The following is a 15798-nucleotide window of genomic DNA, read 5'->3' on the forward strand; positions in this document are numbered from 1 at the left end:
GAAACGCATGTAGCCCTAAAGCTGGCCATACACATACATATTTCTGACAATATTGATGACTAATCAAGTCCCCTTTCTCCCAGTCAAATAGCAGTATGAGCGTTGTCAGCTGCTCCACTGCATAACATTATTAACAGCTGCAATGTAGTTTGATATTGATGTTGCTTGTATAAATCTGTATGTTTGACATTGATGATAATCAAGACAACACTGTATCCTATAGACACCCTGACACCTAAATATGCCATTGGCTTTGGGTGACGTTGCTCCTATACAGAGAACCCTCAGTATACGTATAACAACCAGACAGAAGTTCTGTTCTTTCCCAGTCTATCAAGAATTACAAGAAAAATGCTTTGTTATGAGTTGAACTAGATTTGAAGGCTGTTCTCACTATGAGACACTGACTTTGATGCTGAGGTGATTTTTAACTTTGTTTTTTCTTTGTGTTGAAGGATGGAAGAGTTCTGTTGTGGGACACCAGAAATCCCAAGCCAGCTAAAAGAATTGGTAAGGAATATACACTGTATATTTAGTTTCCAGTTACATACAGAGGTTTGCAAAAGTATTCGGCCCACTTGACGTTTTCCACATATACTATGTCATATTACTGCCACAAACATGAATCAATTGTATTGGAATTCCACATGAAAGACCAATACAAAGTGGTGTACACATGAGAAGTGGAATGAAAATCATACATGATTCCAAACATTTAAAAAAAAAATTAACTGCAAAGTGGGGTGTGCGTAATTATTCAGCCCACTGAGTCAATACTTTGTAGAATGATCTTTTGCTGCAATTATAGCTGTGAGTCTTTTAAGGTATGTCTACCAGCTTTGCACATCTAGAGACTGAAATCCTTGCCCATTCTTCTTTGCAAAACAGCTCCAGTTCAGTCAGATTAGATGGACAGCGTTTGTGAACAGCAGTTTGCAGATCTTGCCACAGATTCTCAATTGGATTTAGATCTGGACTTTGACTGGGCCATTGTAACACATGAATATGTTTTGTTTTATGTTTAGGGTCTTTGTCCTGCTGGAAGGTAAACTTCCGCCCCAGTCTCAAGTCTTTTGCAGACTCCACGAGTTTTTCTTCTAAGATTGCCCTGTATTTGGCTCCATCCATCTTCCCATTAACTCTGACCAGCTTCCCTGTCCCTGCTGAAGAGAAGCACCCCTAGAGCATGATGCTGCCACCACCATATTTGACAGTGGGGATGGTGTGTTCAGAGTGATGTGCAGTGTTCGTTTTCCGCCACACATAGCGTTTTGCATTTTGGCCCAAAAGTTCAATTTTGGTCTCATCTGACCAGAGCACCTTCTTCTGTAGTATATAAGCACTCCATAGGAACTCAACCCTCAGCGAAAACTTTTCCAATGCTTCACTTTATTTATGCTTCATTGCAGTGTACACAGTATAACAAAACTGGCTGGTTTTCTTATACTGTGTACACTGCAATGAAGCATAAATAAAGTGAAGCATTGGAAAAGTTTCAGCTGAGGGTTGAGTTCCTATGGAATGCTTATAAACTACAGTGGATTATGGAGGTGTGATGACCCTCTTGACCAGTGAAACTCCCCGCATTACAGTGTTTATACCGAGGCCCGGAGACTACTTCCTTATTACAGAGCACCTTCTTCCACATGTTTGCTGTGTGCCCCACATGGCTTGTGGCAAACTGCAAACAGGACGACTTATGCCTTTCTGTTAATGGCTTTCTTCTTGCCACTCTTCCATAAAGGCCAACTTTGTGCAGTCCACGACTAATAGTTGTCCTATGGACAGATTCCCCCACCTGAGCTGTAGATCTCTGCAGCTCGTCCAGAGTCACCATGGGCCTCTTGACTGCATTTCTGATCAGCACTCTCTTTGTTCGGCCTGTGAGTTTAGGTGGACGGCCTTGTCTTGGTAGGTTTACAGTTGTGCCATACTCCTTCCATTTCTGAATGACCGCTTGAACAGTGCTCCGTGGGATGTTGAAGGCTTTGGAAATCTTTTTGTAGCCTAAGCCTGCTTTAAATTTTACAATACCTTCATCCCTGACCTGTCTGGTGTGTTCTTTGGACTTCATGGTGTTGTTGCTCCCAATATTCTCTTAGACAACCTCTGAGGCCGTCACAGAGCAGCTGTATTTGTACTGAAATTAGATTACACACAGGTGCACTCTATTTAGTCATTAGAACTCATTAGACAATGTCTATGGGCAACTGACTGCACTCAGACCAAAGGGGCTGAATAATTACGCACACCCCACTTTGCAGTTATTTATTTGTAAACAATGTTTGGAATCATGTATGATTCTCGTTACACTTCTTACGTATACACCACTTTGTATTGGTCTTTCATGTGGAATTCCAATAAAATTGATTCATATTTGTGGCAGTAATATGACAAAATGTGGAAAACTTCAAGGGGGCTGAATACTTTTGCAAACCACTGTAGTTATTTGGGTTGAAAAAGACATACGTCCATTGAGTTCAACCAGAGAACAAAGTACAACACCAGCCTGCTCCCTCACATATCCCTGTTGATCCAGAGGTAGGCGAAAACCTCTTACAAGGCATGGTCCAATTAGCCCCAAAAGGGAAAAAATTCTTTCCTGACTCCAGATGGCAATCAGATAAAATCCCTGGATCAACATCACTGAGCATTACCTAGTATTTGTAGCCATGGATGTCTTTCAACGCAAGGAAAGCAGCTAAGCCCCTTTGAAATGCAGGTATAGAATTTGCCTAAGTACTTCCTGTGGCAATGCATTCCACATCTTAATTACTCTTACTGTAAAGAACTCTTTCCTAAATAAATGGCTAAAACGTTTTTGCTCCATGCGCAGATCATGTCCTCTAGTCCTTTGAGAAGGCCTAGGGACAAAAAGCTCATCCGCCAAGCTTTTATTTTTCCCTCTGATGTATTTATACATGTTAATTAGATCCCCTCTAAGGCGTCTTTTCTCCAGACTAAATAAACCCAGTTTATCTAACCTTTCTTGGTAATTGAGACCTTCCATCCCACGTATCAATTTTGTTGCCCATCTCTGCACCTGCTCTAAAACTGCAATATCTTTCCTGTAATGTGGTGCCCAGAACTGAATTCCATATTCCATATGTGGCCTTACTAGAGAGTTAAACCGGGGCAATATTACGAACACTCTGAAACCAGCGCTGGAGATTTCGGCTATAGCAGGCACAGGGAGTAACTTCAGCGCCGTCAGAAGACGGAGCTGAAGTTACTTTTAAAACATAATACTTTGGCTTCCAGCGATTGCTGGAAGCTGAATTATTTCATTCCCCACTATCCATGGCGGCCTGGAGGGGGAATAGTATTTAATACGGCCGAGACTTGTGCGGCAACAGGATCAGCCATAAACCCACTGAATCCTGTCTCCAGCGCGGTTATCTCTCGTACGCCAATATTATGCTAGCATCCCCAGTTTTAATTTCCCTTTTAATGCATCCCAAAATTGTATTAGCTTTAGCTGCGGTGGCTTGGCATTGAATACGATTATTTAACTTGTTTTCGATGAGTACTCCTAAGTTTTTCTCCAAGTTTGATGTCCCAAACTGTATATCATGTATTTTGTATGGTGCTAGACCATTGGTACGACCAAAATGCATGACTTTACATTTTTCAACATTGAATTTCATCTGCCATTTATGTGCCCATATAGCTATCCTATCCAGATCCTGTTGCAATATGTCTCTATCTTCCTGAGAGTTGATGAATCTGCACAATTTTGTATCTGCAGAAATAGCAACATTGCTTTCTACTAGTAGGTCATTAATAAATAAATTGAAGAGCACTGGACCAAGTACAGACCCCTGTGGGACCCCATTGCTAACAGTCACCCATTTTGAGGATGATCCATTGACCACAACTCTGTTTTCTGTCCATTAGCCAGTTCCCTATCCATGTACACAGACTCTTCCCTAGTCCTTGCATCCTCAACTTTTGCACCAGACTTCTGTGGGGAACAGTGTCGAAGGTCTTTGCAAAGTCCAAGTATATCACATCTACAGCATTCCCAATATCCACATTAGCATTCACTACCTCATAAAAGCTGAGCATGTTAGTTAAACAGGACCTGTCTTAAAGAGACACTGAAGCGAAAAAAAAATGATGATATTAGGATTTGTATGTGTAGTACAGCTAAGAAAAAAAACATTAAGATCAGATACATCAGTCTAATTGTTTCCAGTGCAGGAAGAGTTGAGAAACTCCAGTTGTTATCTCTATGCAAAAAAGCTATTAAGCTCTCCAACCAACTTGGTCGTGGAGAGGGCTGTTATCTGACTTTTATTATCTCAACTGTAATTGAACTGTTTACTTTTCCTCTAGCAGAGGAGATGTCATTACTTCACAGACTGCTCTGAAAGACTCATTTTGAATGCTGAGTGTTGTGTAATCTGGACATATTATAGAGTGATGCAATGTTAGAAAAAACACTATATACCTGAAAATAAAAATATGAGAATATTTTCTTTGCTGCTAATCTTCTAGTAATTATTCATAGTACACAACCAATTCATTATATCATATATTTTTTTTCGCTTCAGTGTCTCTTTAAGTAAACCCATGCTGATGCTGAGAAATAAGATTATTTTCTACTATGAAGTCATGTATAGTATCTCTTAGTAACCCCTCAAATAGTTTGCATACAACTAATATTAAGCTTACAGGTCTATAATTTTCTGGATCTGATTTTTTTGCCCTTCTTAAATAATGGGAAAACGGCCAGTATACCTGAGAATATTACCCATTAGTGTATAGCCCTAAGTACAAAGAATTGACCTATAAGATGTACGTAGGAAGCGGTGTTAGAGAAGCACAAAGAATTGACCTATAAATTGGTGTTAGAGAAATGTTGAACTTTTTAGCGATTTTCTCCCCTTTCTTTTTAATCTTAAACTATAATTGGAGTGCTAAAACTGAAAATGTTGCACTGTACTGGGATTTCTGTATTAGCAAATTGTAAGATCTGTTTCTTCCTCCTCGTTAAAGGATACCAGAGCTGAAATATATAGGAAAAACTGGGGGAGCTGACACGTATGGTGAGCCTTCCTAATGCTCGCCGCTCCTCCTTCCTGCCTCTCCATTGCTTTTAGTTGCCAGAGGCCGGATCCTCTTGGCATCACTGGGCCAGTGCTAGCCCGGATGCGTGCATCCTACAGCGCGCGTCTGGTAGCAATCTGCGCAGGCGCGTGACGTCATGCTCATGCCCAGAGCACCAGTCCGTGGACATTAGGATGGCTCACCATACATGCCCCCCTTTTCCCCCCTATTTCTCCTATATTTCGGCTCTGGTATCCTTTAAGGTAGTCATACACCATACAATCGTTTCTCTAATTGTCATCCGGGACAACCTGATATCCGGTCCCGCCCAGGATCTGTGGAAACACACAACCAAGAAGTTTAAAAGCCCCCGCCCTCCTTCAGTTTCCAGTTCATCTGTGTTTCCGTGACGGAAACCCCTTCAGAAGCAAGCTCCCGTTTTTTTTTTTTCTTTAATTCACCAGAGGATGAGTCTTTCCTTCAGAGGCAGCAGCAAGAGCGGTGGGGTGGCGATTTCAGAGGTAGCGCCGATCCGAGACCTCGAAGGGGGGGGGGGGGGCGAGGGAGATCTGAGGGTGTAGGCGGGTGTTTGGGTGCCTGCAAGGAGCTGATTAGGGTCTCATCTAATGGGTAGCAGTGACAGGTGGTGATGGGGTGATTGATAGGTGATCAGGGTGTGATTAGAGGGGAGAATAGATGCAAGCAATGCAATGGCGAGGTGATCAGGGGGGGTCTGGTGGTGTAGGCGGTTAATTGGGTGCCCACAAGGGGAAGATTAGGGTCTGAACTGATGGGTAGCAGTGACAGGGGTGATTGATGGGTTATCAGTGGGTGATTAGAGGGGAGAACAGATGTAAACAATGCACTTGGGAGGTGATCTGAGGGCGGGTCTGCGGGCAATCTGAGGGTGTGTGCAGGTGGTCAGGTGCCCGCAAGGGGCAGATTAGGGTCTGATCTGATGGGTGGCAGTGACAGGTGGTGACTAGGTGATTGACGGGTGATCAGTGGGTGATTACAGGGAAGAATAGATGTATACAGTACACGGGGGGGAGGTCTGGGGAGGATCTGAGGGTGTGGGGGGGGGTGATCAGGAGCCCCCAGGGGGGAGTTTAGGACCTAATCTAAAATATAGCGGTGACAGGGAGTGATTGATGGGTGATTAGGGGGGTGATTGGGTGCAAACAGTGGTCTGAGGGGGTAATTGGGGGGGGGGGTGCTGTGGGCGATGAGGGGGAAGAGGGGGGGGGGGGGGGGCAGGATCAGTGTGTGTCATTACTAGAATGGCTGCCTCCTCCCCTGGTGGTCGATCGATCACTAGGACCACCATGGGAGGAGGCAGCCAGTATAATACACTTTGTTAGCTTAACCTTCTTGGTGGTAATACCGAGCTGAGCTCAGGCTATGCTGCGCAGGAGGATTGCTCCTGCCCCGCTGGGCTGATATACATAATTTTTTTTCAATGTTGCACGCAGCTAGCACTTTGCTAGCTGCGCGAACTCACTGCTCGCCGACGATTTGTTGCGGCGTTAGAGGGTGCCCCCCAAGACCCCTGCGTAGCCTGGCCAATCAGTGCCAGGCAGCGCTGAGGGGTGGATCGGGACTCCCTCTGATGTCACGACGTCGATGCCGTCATGGCGACGGAGGAAGCCGTAATTGAAATCCCGTTTAGAACGGGATTTCCTGATGGGCCTGATCACCGGAGTCGATCGGAGGGGGTGGGGGCATGCCGCTGCTCAGCGGCTATCGTGTAGCTAGCGCTAGGCTAGCTACATGATTTTAAAAAAATTAAAAAAAAAAAATAGTGCTACGCTGCCCCCCTGGCGAATTAATTGTAACACCAGGGGGGTTAAGAAAGTGTATTATACACTTTGCATGCGGCAAATCGGGGATTAACAACCCACCGGCGCTGCTAATTGGCCGGCGGGTTGATGTCGTGGATGGGTGGAGCCTAATGCCGGCGGATGGGCGCACGATCCCCGGCTGATCAGTCCATCAGGTGACGCCGCCGATCGGAGTTACTCGGCCCTGGGGGTGCCACTTTGACGCCGCCTATTGGTAGTGGGCGGTCGGCAAGTGGTTAATAGTCTTACGAAGGTTCACTTCGAACCTTTTGAGGTTGATATAAAATTTTTAACACTCAAATTAGCTTTTCTTATCGCTATTACATCTGCTAGACATTTGAGTGATTTACAAGCATTATCCATTAAGGATCCTTTTCTGATTATCTGTCCAGATAATGTGAGACTCAGACTAGATCTGGCTTATCTGCCGAAAGTATCTTCAGCATTTCATAGATCACAAGAAATCATTCTCCCTTCCTTTTGCTCCAAACCATCAGGTACTAAAGAGGAGGGAATTCATTGTTTAGACGTAAGACTATCTCTCTATCGTAGTTTATCTCTCCAGATCGAGAGAATTTAGGAAATCAAGCAATTTGTTAGTCTTATTTTCAGGGAAAAATAGAGGTCAGCAGACAGACCCATTGCAAGATGGATCAGGCAGATCATTACTTTAGCTTATGAGGGTAGCAATAGCCCCTTACCTCCTAACATTAAAGCTCATTCAACGCGCTCCTTATCCGCTTCATGGGCAGAAAGGGCAGGAGCCACCATTCAACAAATACGTCAAGCGGCAACATGGTCAAGTGCATCTACTTTCATTAAACATTACAGAGTGGATGTATTATCTCAACAAGATCAGTCGTTTGTTAGAAAGGTGCTTTAGGCGGTGGTCCCTCCCTAGGTGAGTCTTTTTTTTGTTAGACTTCTTGTCTATCTCTCAGGTTGTCCCGGATGACTTTTAGAGAAATAGTCCTATTAGACCTACCGGTAATAGAATTTCTGGTTGTCATCCGTGACAACGTCTATAACCCTTCCCTATACCTGTCTTGCACCTTTCTTTTAATATTCAGGATCACGGGGCATTTTAGTCACTTGTGGTGTCTAATTTCCTTCCTTCATCTTGGTGTTTCTAGTCTACTTACTTTCAGACGCACTGAAGATTGAGGGAGGATGGGAGCTTTTAACCACTTTGTCCACAGGTCAGTAGATATACGTCCTCTGGGACTTCATCTAAGCCACAGGTCAGTAGATATACGTCTTGCAGCAGAAGCAGTGCTGTGCAGGATTGGGCTTGCTCCTGTGCACATTTTTGGTACTATCTGATGCAGGACTAATTGGTGAATGGGAATATAACTTACCTGAGCTAATGAGATTGATTTTTACTATTAAAAATACTTGTATTTTCTCATTTCATAGTGAAAAACACACTCTGTAGCATTATTTCAGAATCAAAAATCTTCACCATAAATTGTGACAGGAACATAATCTAAGTTTTGTGATAAGCAGTAAGAATAGCCAAACAAAATTTGTGTTTTTTATCTACAGTAGCACTTTTTATTTTTCAACTGGAATTGGTAAAACTGAGAAATACATGTTTTTTTCTATTTTTTCTTTGTTTTCCAATTACAATTCATAGAAAACAAAATTGTTTGAGGGAAAAAAATGGCATAAAATGAAAGCTTTGTTTGTCTTGAAAAAAACAATATATATTTCATTTCTGTGTCATAAGTAGGGATAAAGTTATTTCTGATTAAATAGGGACATAGCTAAACTGTCAAAACTGCTCTGGTCAATACGTTGAAAACAAGGTCTGGATGCGAAGTGGTTAAACTTTTTGGTTGTGTGTGTCCACAGATCCTGGGCGGGACCGGATCTCAGGTTGTCCCGGATGACAACCAGAAACTCCGTTACCGGTCGGTCTAATAGGAGTATTTCTTTCTTTGCTGTTATTTCTTTTGAGCTTATACATGATTGTATTGTTGGAAAAATCAAACCAATTAACCATGCATTATTAATTTTCTTCTAAAAATGTATTCTATCATTGTTTTCATTCTAAAGGGAAATTGCAGGGGCACAATTGAGGGTGCTGAAGGGTTGGAGAGAGAAAACAAGGACAGAGAGGGTGGGGGTATGTAGGTGGTGCCCTCAGTATAGGTATGTAGGTGCACTCAGTATAGGCATGTAGGTGCCCTCAGTATTGGTATGCAGTATGCAGGTGCCCTCAGTATTGGTACGCAGGTGCCCTCAGTATTGGTACGCAGGTGCCCTCAGTATTGGTACGCAGGTGCCCTCAGTATTGGTACGCAGGTGCCCTCAGTATTGGTATGCAGGTGCCCTCAGTATTGGTATGCAGGTGCCCTCAGTATTGGTATGCAGGTGCCCTCAGTGTAGGTATGCAGGTGCCCTCAGTGTAGGTATGCAGGTGCCCTCAGTGTAGGTATGCAGGTGCCCTCAGTGTAGGTATGCAGGTGCCCTCAGTGTAGGTATGCAGGTGCCCTCAGTGTAGGTATGCAGGTGCCCTCAGTGTAGGTAGCCAAGCAAAGGTGCCACCAGTATAGAAAGTCAGGTGTAGGAGCCCCCAGAATAGGAAGTCAGGTGTAGATGCACCCAGTAGAATGTGCAGGCAGGGTTCCAGCGCTGACGTCTCTCTTCAGCTCCCGCTCTGTCTCCTTCTCCACTTCTGTGCTCTGCCCCTGCTTCGTGTTTACTGTATAGTTAGAGTGAGGCTACAACAAAATAGCTGCTGATGTCCACATTTGTGGACATAAGCGGCCATTTTCTTACAGCCCTGCTGTAACTACACGAAGCAGAGCAGAGAAGCGTGGCAGGGATTCAGAGTGGGGCGGTGACACATACCCGAGGCTGCTCCGGAAGTAAAAATTGGTCCATGGAGGCTGGGGGAGGGGGGGTTAGGGGGTAGTAATGTTGGAAGATCTGATCGCGACCACACCTCTGCGTGGCCAGGAGGGGGAAGGATGCAACCAGGATGCTACTATTAACAGGTACCGGCCACCGAATTTGAGTCAGCCAGAATGGGGGTTAGAGTGGACAGGGACACACAGTCTGTAGCCAGCATTCCTGATACCAGAATGGGGTGAAACACAGCAGGGGGGTACTCTGCTGTAAGTCAGAAATTTAGGTCTGACTCAAGTACAGGTCCCCACCTTCCCCCCCCCCCCCCCCCTTAAGCAGATCAGACCTAAATTTCTTTACTTATAATCAAGTATGTAACCCTTCACATTCAAAGGAGGGAGGGTAAGCACTCTCAGGATGCTGCTATTGATGGAAAATGTATTGTGGACTTTAGTGTAGCTTGCAGCAAGAACAGTGCTAATGCACCATTTAAACATTGCTGCACTTGCATGAGTAGGTAGAGTGGTGCTTGTCTGTCTGATTCTAGGGTTAATTTCTGCTGATGCCCCATTGTATTTGTGGATTTTCAAGTGCAGTGGAGAGCAGACAAATAAATTGGTATTCACCTGCTTTTTACTGTATTCAACTTAATGTGTACACTACCATAGAATCTCTTTATAGTAAACTGATATAGTAAACTTCTAGCTATAGTAAGCTCAGTCCTCCGGTCCCAGCAAATGCATTTGTATAAATAATGTATCATGAATTCTGATATAGTAAACTTCTGATATAGTAAACTACTTTTCTCCCATTCATCTGCCGGGACACCCTCTGGAGGATTGGCTCCGCCCAACTCCTGTGGAAACACAAACTAAAAGTATAAAAAGCTCCGCCCTCCTTATTCCCCAGTTCATTTGTGTTTCTGCCCGGGAACACAACTAAATTTTGCAGCTCCCAGTTTATTTTTATCCTCACCAGAGGGTGAGTTTGAGCCTGGCACAGTACCTGGTCGGCGGGGAAGGAGAGCATGGAGGTGCTGCTGCCATTGCGGACAGAACGCCGATTGGACTGAGCTGTAAAGCCTCCGCCTTCCTCCTGCGTGACCCGCTCTACAGGTCATTATAGCGGTGGAGCGCAGACGTCACAAGAAGCGGCCGGAAGTAAAGATGCTTCCGTCTATTTAATGTGCGGCTGAGCGTGGCGTGGAGGAATGGAGGAACAAAGCGCCAGTACTGCTGCCGCCGCTGCTGCTGCTGCTGCCATACCGGCCACTACAGCCATGGCTGGATCCTCTGCCTCTACCTCTGCAACAACCGCTTCAGAGCAGGCTCAGTCAGATGGTGGGAGATGCTTCTCCCGGATACAGCTCCAGTGTCTAATGTAAAGTGATGTTAATTGGAGTGTTTTCTCTCTTCTCTTATCTTCTTTTTCCCAGAACGTCCCTGGGACAGCACCCCTCCTCTGAGACTTGTCTCCCCTCCCAATTCTGGACAGGAAGCTATTAAACAAACAAATTTGCATAATGGACAGCAGTACATGTATAAATACAAGCCACTTACAATGATCCTCAGTTGTTTTTCCTGTCCCGGACAGGAGCGGATGGAGGGGCCTCGTTGCTCCCATGTCAGGTGGCAGGTGCAGCGTGTGGGGCAGGCAAGGACGGGCTGAGCAGGGGACTCGGTGTGCTGTGCGCCCAGCGTGTTGGAGGCTCCTCCTTGGAGTGCGGAAGTTTTATGGACGGCAGAGCGCTAACCGGAAGTTCCGGCGGAAGCGCGATGACGTCATGTGCAGGCGTCCCACATGACTGGTCACATGATCAGGCCTGATTGCAGGCCCGCGGCGGTGATCATTACGGCGATTGGCTGCTGGGAACAGAGGCAGCTGCTGGCAATTAAGGAGGAGGAGGGTAAGATTTAAAAGGATCTGTTGTTTGTCCATGACTCAATGCTGTTTTGTGGATCATGGAGGACGCCGCAGGCCTTTCCTCACTGCAATCTGCAGGGACTGGCTCTGAACCCTCTCTGGTGAGACATTGTTTGCGCTGTTTCTGCGGATTATGCTGTTTAAGTTACACTGAGGGGACTGATAGTTTTTTCTTATCTATATATTTCAGCCTAAACTTCCAAAAGCTGACAAAGATAAGGAAAAGGATAAATCATCTCAGTCCACTCTGAGTAAAAACTCATCATCCTCCAAAGAAAGACGATGTGCTATCTGCAATAATCGCATATCATCATCTGCTCCTTCATCTAAGAAATTATGTCAGTATTGTACAAATAAAATTGTCAAGGATGAATCCCCAGTAGTTTTCAAAGACTTAATGGGATGGATGCGCTCGGAGATGTCTTCAGCCATAAAAGAAATTAAGGATTCTGCTATAGCTTCATCCTCATCAGCTGTAGCAGATCCTATGGAGGACATCCCCCCTTTGGAGGGCACTTCCCCTATGGAGGGCACTTCGGCTATTCCTGATGTCACTGTCCCTATACCTTCCCTATCTGTTCCTAAGAGAAAGAGGGGAGACGATTCAGAGGAGTCAGAAAATTCTGGGGAGGAGGGTGAAATATCTTCCTTTGAAGAGATTTCCGCTGAGGATACATCTGATAGACCAGACAAAGGGCAGAAATTTGCTTTTTCTCCGGATCTAATGAAGAATCTACTATCTGATATGCATACAGCTATGGGTATTACAGTTGAACAGAGAACTTTGACACCCTTGGATCAGATGTACGAAGGTTTGTCAGATCCCCAGTCCAGTTTTATCCCAGTTCATTCTTCTCTAAAAAATATGATTAAGAAGGAGTGGGATGAACCTGAAAAGAGAGCCTTTTGGCCTCGTTCATTAAATCGTAGATACCCGTTTTGTGCGGAGGACCAGAAATTCTGGGGTACATCTCCCAAGCTTGACCCATCTTTTTCCAGGGTGTCAAATAAAACAGATTTGCAGTTTGAAAATTTTGGAAACTTAAAGGATCCAATTGACAAAAAAGCGGATAATCTCCTCAGAAGAGCATGGGAGTCCTCATCACTAACTTTTAAACCTGCAGTAGCTTCAACAGCAGTGGGTAGGTCCCTGAAATACTGGTTGATGGAAACACAGGACAAGATTGCTTCTGGTGTTCCTAGGGAGGAGATATTAAAGGACTTTCCTAAACTATTCAATTCCACCAATTATCTCACTGATGCAGCAGATGATACGGTGAAGTTGACAGCCAGGACCACGGCTTTAGTAAATTCTGCTAGACGTGGTATATGGGTAAAGACGTGGCAGGGAGATAACTCTTCCCGCTCTAAATTATGTAGTCTACCTTGTGAGGGGGAATTTCTTTTTGGCTCAAAGTTAGAGCAGACTTTGGAAAGAACTGCTAATGCTAAAAAGAATTTTCCTGTTAAAAGGAGGCCCTTTCCACCCAAACGCTCCTTTCGTTCCTCTAAACCAGAACAAGACCCCAAGGCTTCATCGAGAAAGAGATGGGGTCCAAGTAGGCCTCAGAAAGCCAAATCAAATTTTGCCCATACCTCCCAGCAAAATAAACAATGATGTCAGGATCCCGGTGGGGGGAAGACTGGCCCATTTTTACGAGCAGTGGCTCCTTCTTCCTCAAAATCTCTGGTTACAGAAAATTGTGTTGGAAGGGTATGCCATAGAATTTCAGTATCCCCCCCCCCCCCCCCCCCCCCCGCGAAGGTTCTGGGTAAATCAAGGGCCAAAAGACAGAAATTCAAACAATGGCATTACAAAACGAAGTGACTATGTTACTACAAAAAAGAGTTATCAGAGAGGTCCCATCATGCCAGAGGGGTCAGGGATATTATTCACCGGTCTTTCTTGTAAAAAAGCCTCAGGGGGAGTTCCGCTTCATCCTCAATCTGAAAGGGTTGAACAAAGCCGTAAAATATCGAAGATTCAGGATGGACAATATCACCTCTGTTATAAGTCTGTTACAGAAGGATTGCTTCCTGGCATCATTGGATCTCAAGGACGCCTATCTACACATCCCGATAGAGCTACAGTCTCAGCAGTTCCTAATGCTGGGAATACACGGTTCGTTTTTGCCTTCGTTTAAACCTTCGTTTCGATTGTGCCTTTTGTCCTTTTCGATCCCGAAATAATCGGTCATACGGTTAATATCACCACCCACGGTTTCGTTTTTTTTTTCGATTCTGATGGTTTCGTTTTTCCAATGATCGAAGGCTGCAAAGAAACGAAACGAAAATCCCTTTTTACAGGGACGGACTAGCATAAACGAATATATAATCGATCTGAACAGCCATCAAGCCTACCAATGGCTCGATTAGATGGATAAAGAGAGATAATATCAAACATGTTCGATCACTAGTCGTTCGTTTTTGGGGTCTATTAATCGAAACTATAATGAGATTATGACTATTTTCACATACGTTTTCAACACTCGATTCGTTTACCGAACGAATCGAAGGTTTAAACGAAGGCAAAAACGAACCGTGTATTCCCAGCATAAGGTTTGCCATCAGCATTCAGGAAGAGGTAAGGCACTTCCAGTTTAACGCTTTACCTTTTGGATTAGCCTCGGCTCCTTGGTTGTTCACGAAGGTCATGTCCGAGGTCTTAGCTGTTTTGAGGAAAAGATCTATTAATGTTTTGGCCTACCTGGATGATCTTTTGTTTTGGGGTGAATCAGTAGATTCCTTGAAAATCCAGATTAATTCAGCTCTGGAATTGCTCCAATCTCTAGGATGGCTTATTAACTGGTCTAAATCATCTATTCAACCTAAACAGACTATGAAATATTTAGGTTTTGTTATTTCTACTTGTGATGAGAAAGTGTGTTTGCCTCAGAGAAAGATAACTGCTATTCTTAATACTGTTCTTTCTTTTCAGACCACAGGTGCCATTACGCTAAGAAGGGCTATGTCAGTTCTAGGCCTTCTAACCTCCTCCTTCCCTGCAGTCCAGTGGGGAAAACTCCATTCAAGAATACTTCAAAATTGGATCCTAAAAAATTGGAACCGAAAGGTGACGTCCTTAGAAAGAAGGTTGCTAATTCCTTTCAGAGTAAAGGCAGCTCTCAGCTGGTGGCAGAATCCAGTACGTCTGTCCGAAGGTCGACCGTGGTTTTCTCCAGTCGAAAAAATCATGACAACAGACGCCAGCTCATATAGACTCACTACCAGCACAGGGTCGGTGGTCCACTTTGATGAAAGGAAGATCGTCAAACAGCAGAGAGTTACAGGCAGTATGGATGGGCCTACTTCACTTTCGCAATTACATCAGCCACTGTCATGTTCTAGTACGTTCAGACAACGCCAGTGTAGTGGCATACATCAACAGGCAAGGAGGGACGAAGAGTCACCTTTTATGGTCTCAGACCTCAAAAATCCTATTGTGGGCAGAGAAAAATTTAAAATCCATCAGAGCAGTGCATCTGAGGGGTGTAAACAATTATCTTGCGGATTACCTAAGCAGATCGGCTCTAAAGCAGGACGAGTGAGCCCTGAACTCGGAGGTTTTCCAGGAGATCTGCATGACATGGGCATATCCAGAAGTGGATCTGTTTGCAAGGAGGAGCAACGCAAGGTGTCAACTCTTTTGTTCCCTATGGCCCCAGGACAGGCCATGGGTGATAGATGCCTTTTCGATAGATTGGAGTGTCAGACTAATGTATGCTTTTCCCCCTCTATCCCAAATTCCGAAGGTTCTCAGCAAGATTTGTCGAGACAGGGCTCGATTAATTCTGATAGTTCCGTTTTGGCCGAAAAGACCGTGGTTCAGTCTATTACAGAGGTTATCGATCAGTCCTCCGTTGCTTTTGCCTCAACGTCTGGATCTATTGCAGCAGGGGCCAGTTTTTCATCCAAATCTTCAGCAGATGCATCTCTCTGCATGGAACCTGAGTGGAACATTCTAAAGTCTAAGGGGTTTTCAGATGGTCTTTCGGAAACCTTGATTCAAAGTCGAAAGAAAGTGACAAGAGTAATTTATCAGAAGGCCTGGCGAATCTATAATAGCTGGTGTTTGGAGAGATCTATGGATGTTCATTCATCGACATCAGTTTTAGAATTCCTGCAGGCA

The 15798-nt window shown here is 44.6% G+C and overlaps 1 protein-coding gene across 1 annotated transcript in view; it reads left to right on the forward strand.

The window, feature by feature from the left end:
• Positions 1 to 15798, forward strand: part of WDR77 (WD repeat domain 77) — a 348371-nt gene that overhangs the window by 150240 nt on the left and 182333 nt on the right. Inside the window, exon 5 of the mRNA XM_068269747.1 lies at positions 456 to 510. Within this exon, the coding sequence (XP_068125848.1) occupies positions 456 to 510 (55 nt within the window). The remainder of the gene's footprint in view (positions 1 to 455; positions 511 to 15798) is intronic.

This window comes from Hyperolius riggenbachi, chromosome 2, assembly GCF_040937935.1.
Source record: "Hyperolius riggenbachi isolate aHypRig1 chromosome 2, aHypRig1.pri, whole genome shotgun sequence".
Lineage (NCBI taxonomy): Eukaryota > Metazoa > Chordata > Amphibia > Anura > Hyperoliidae > Hyperolius > Hyperolius riggenbachi.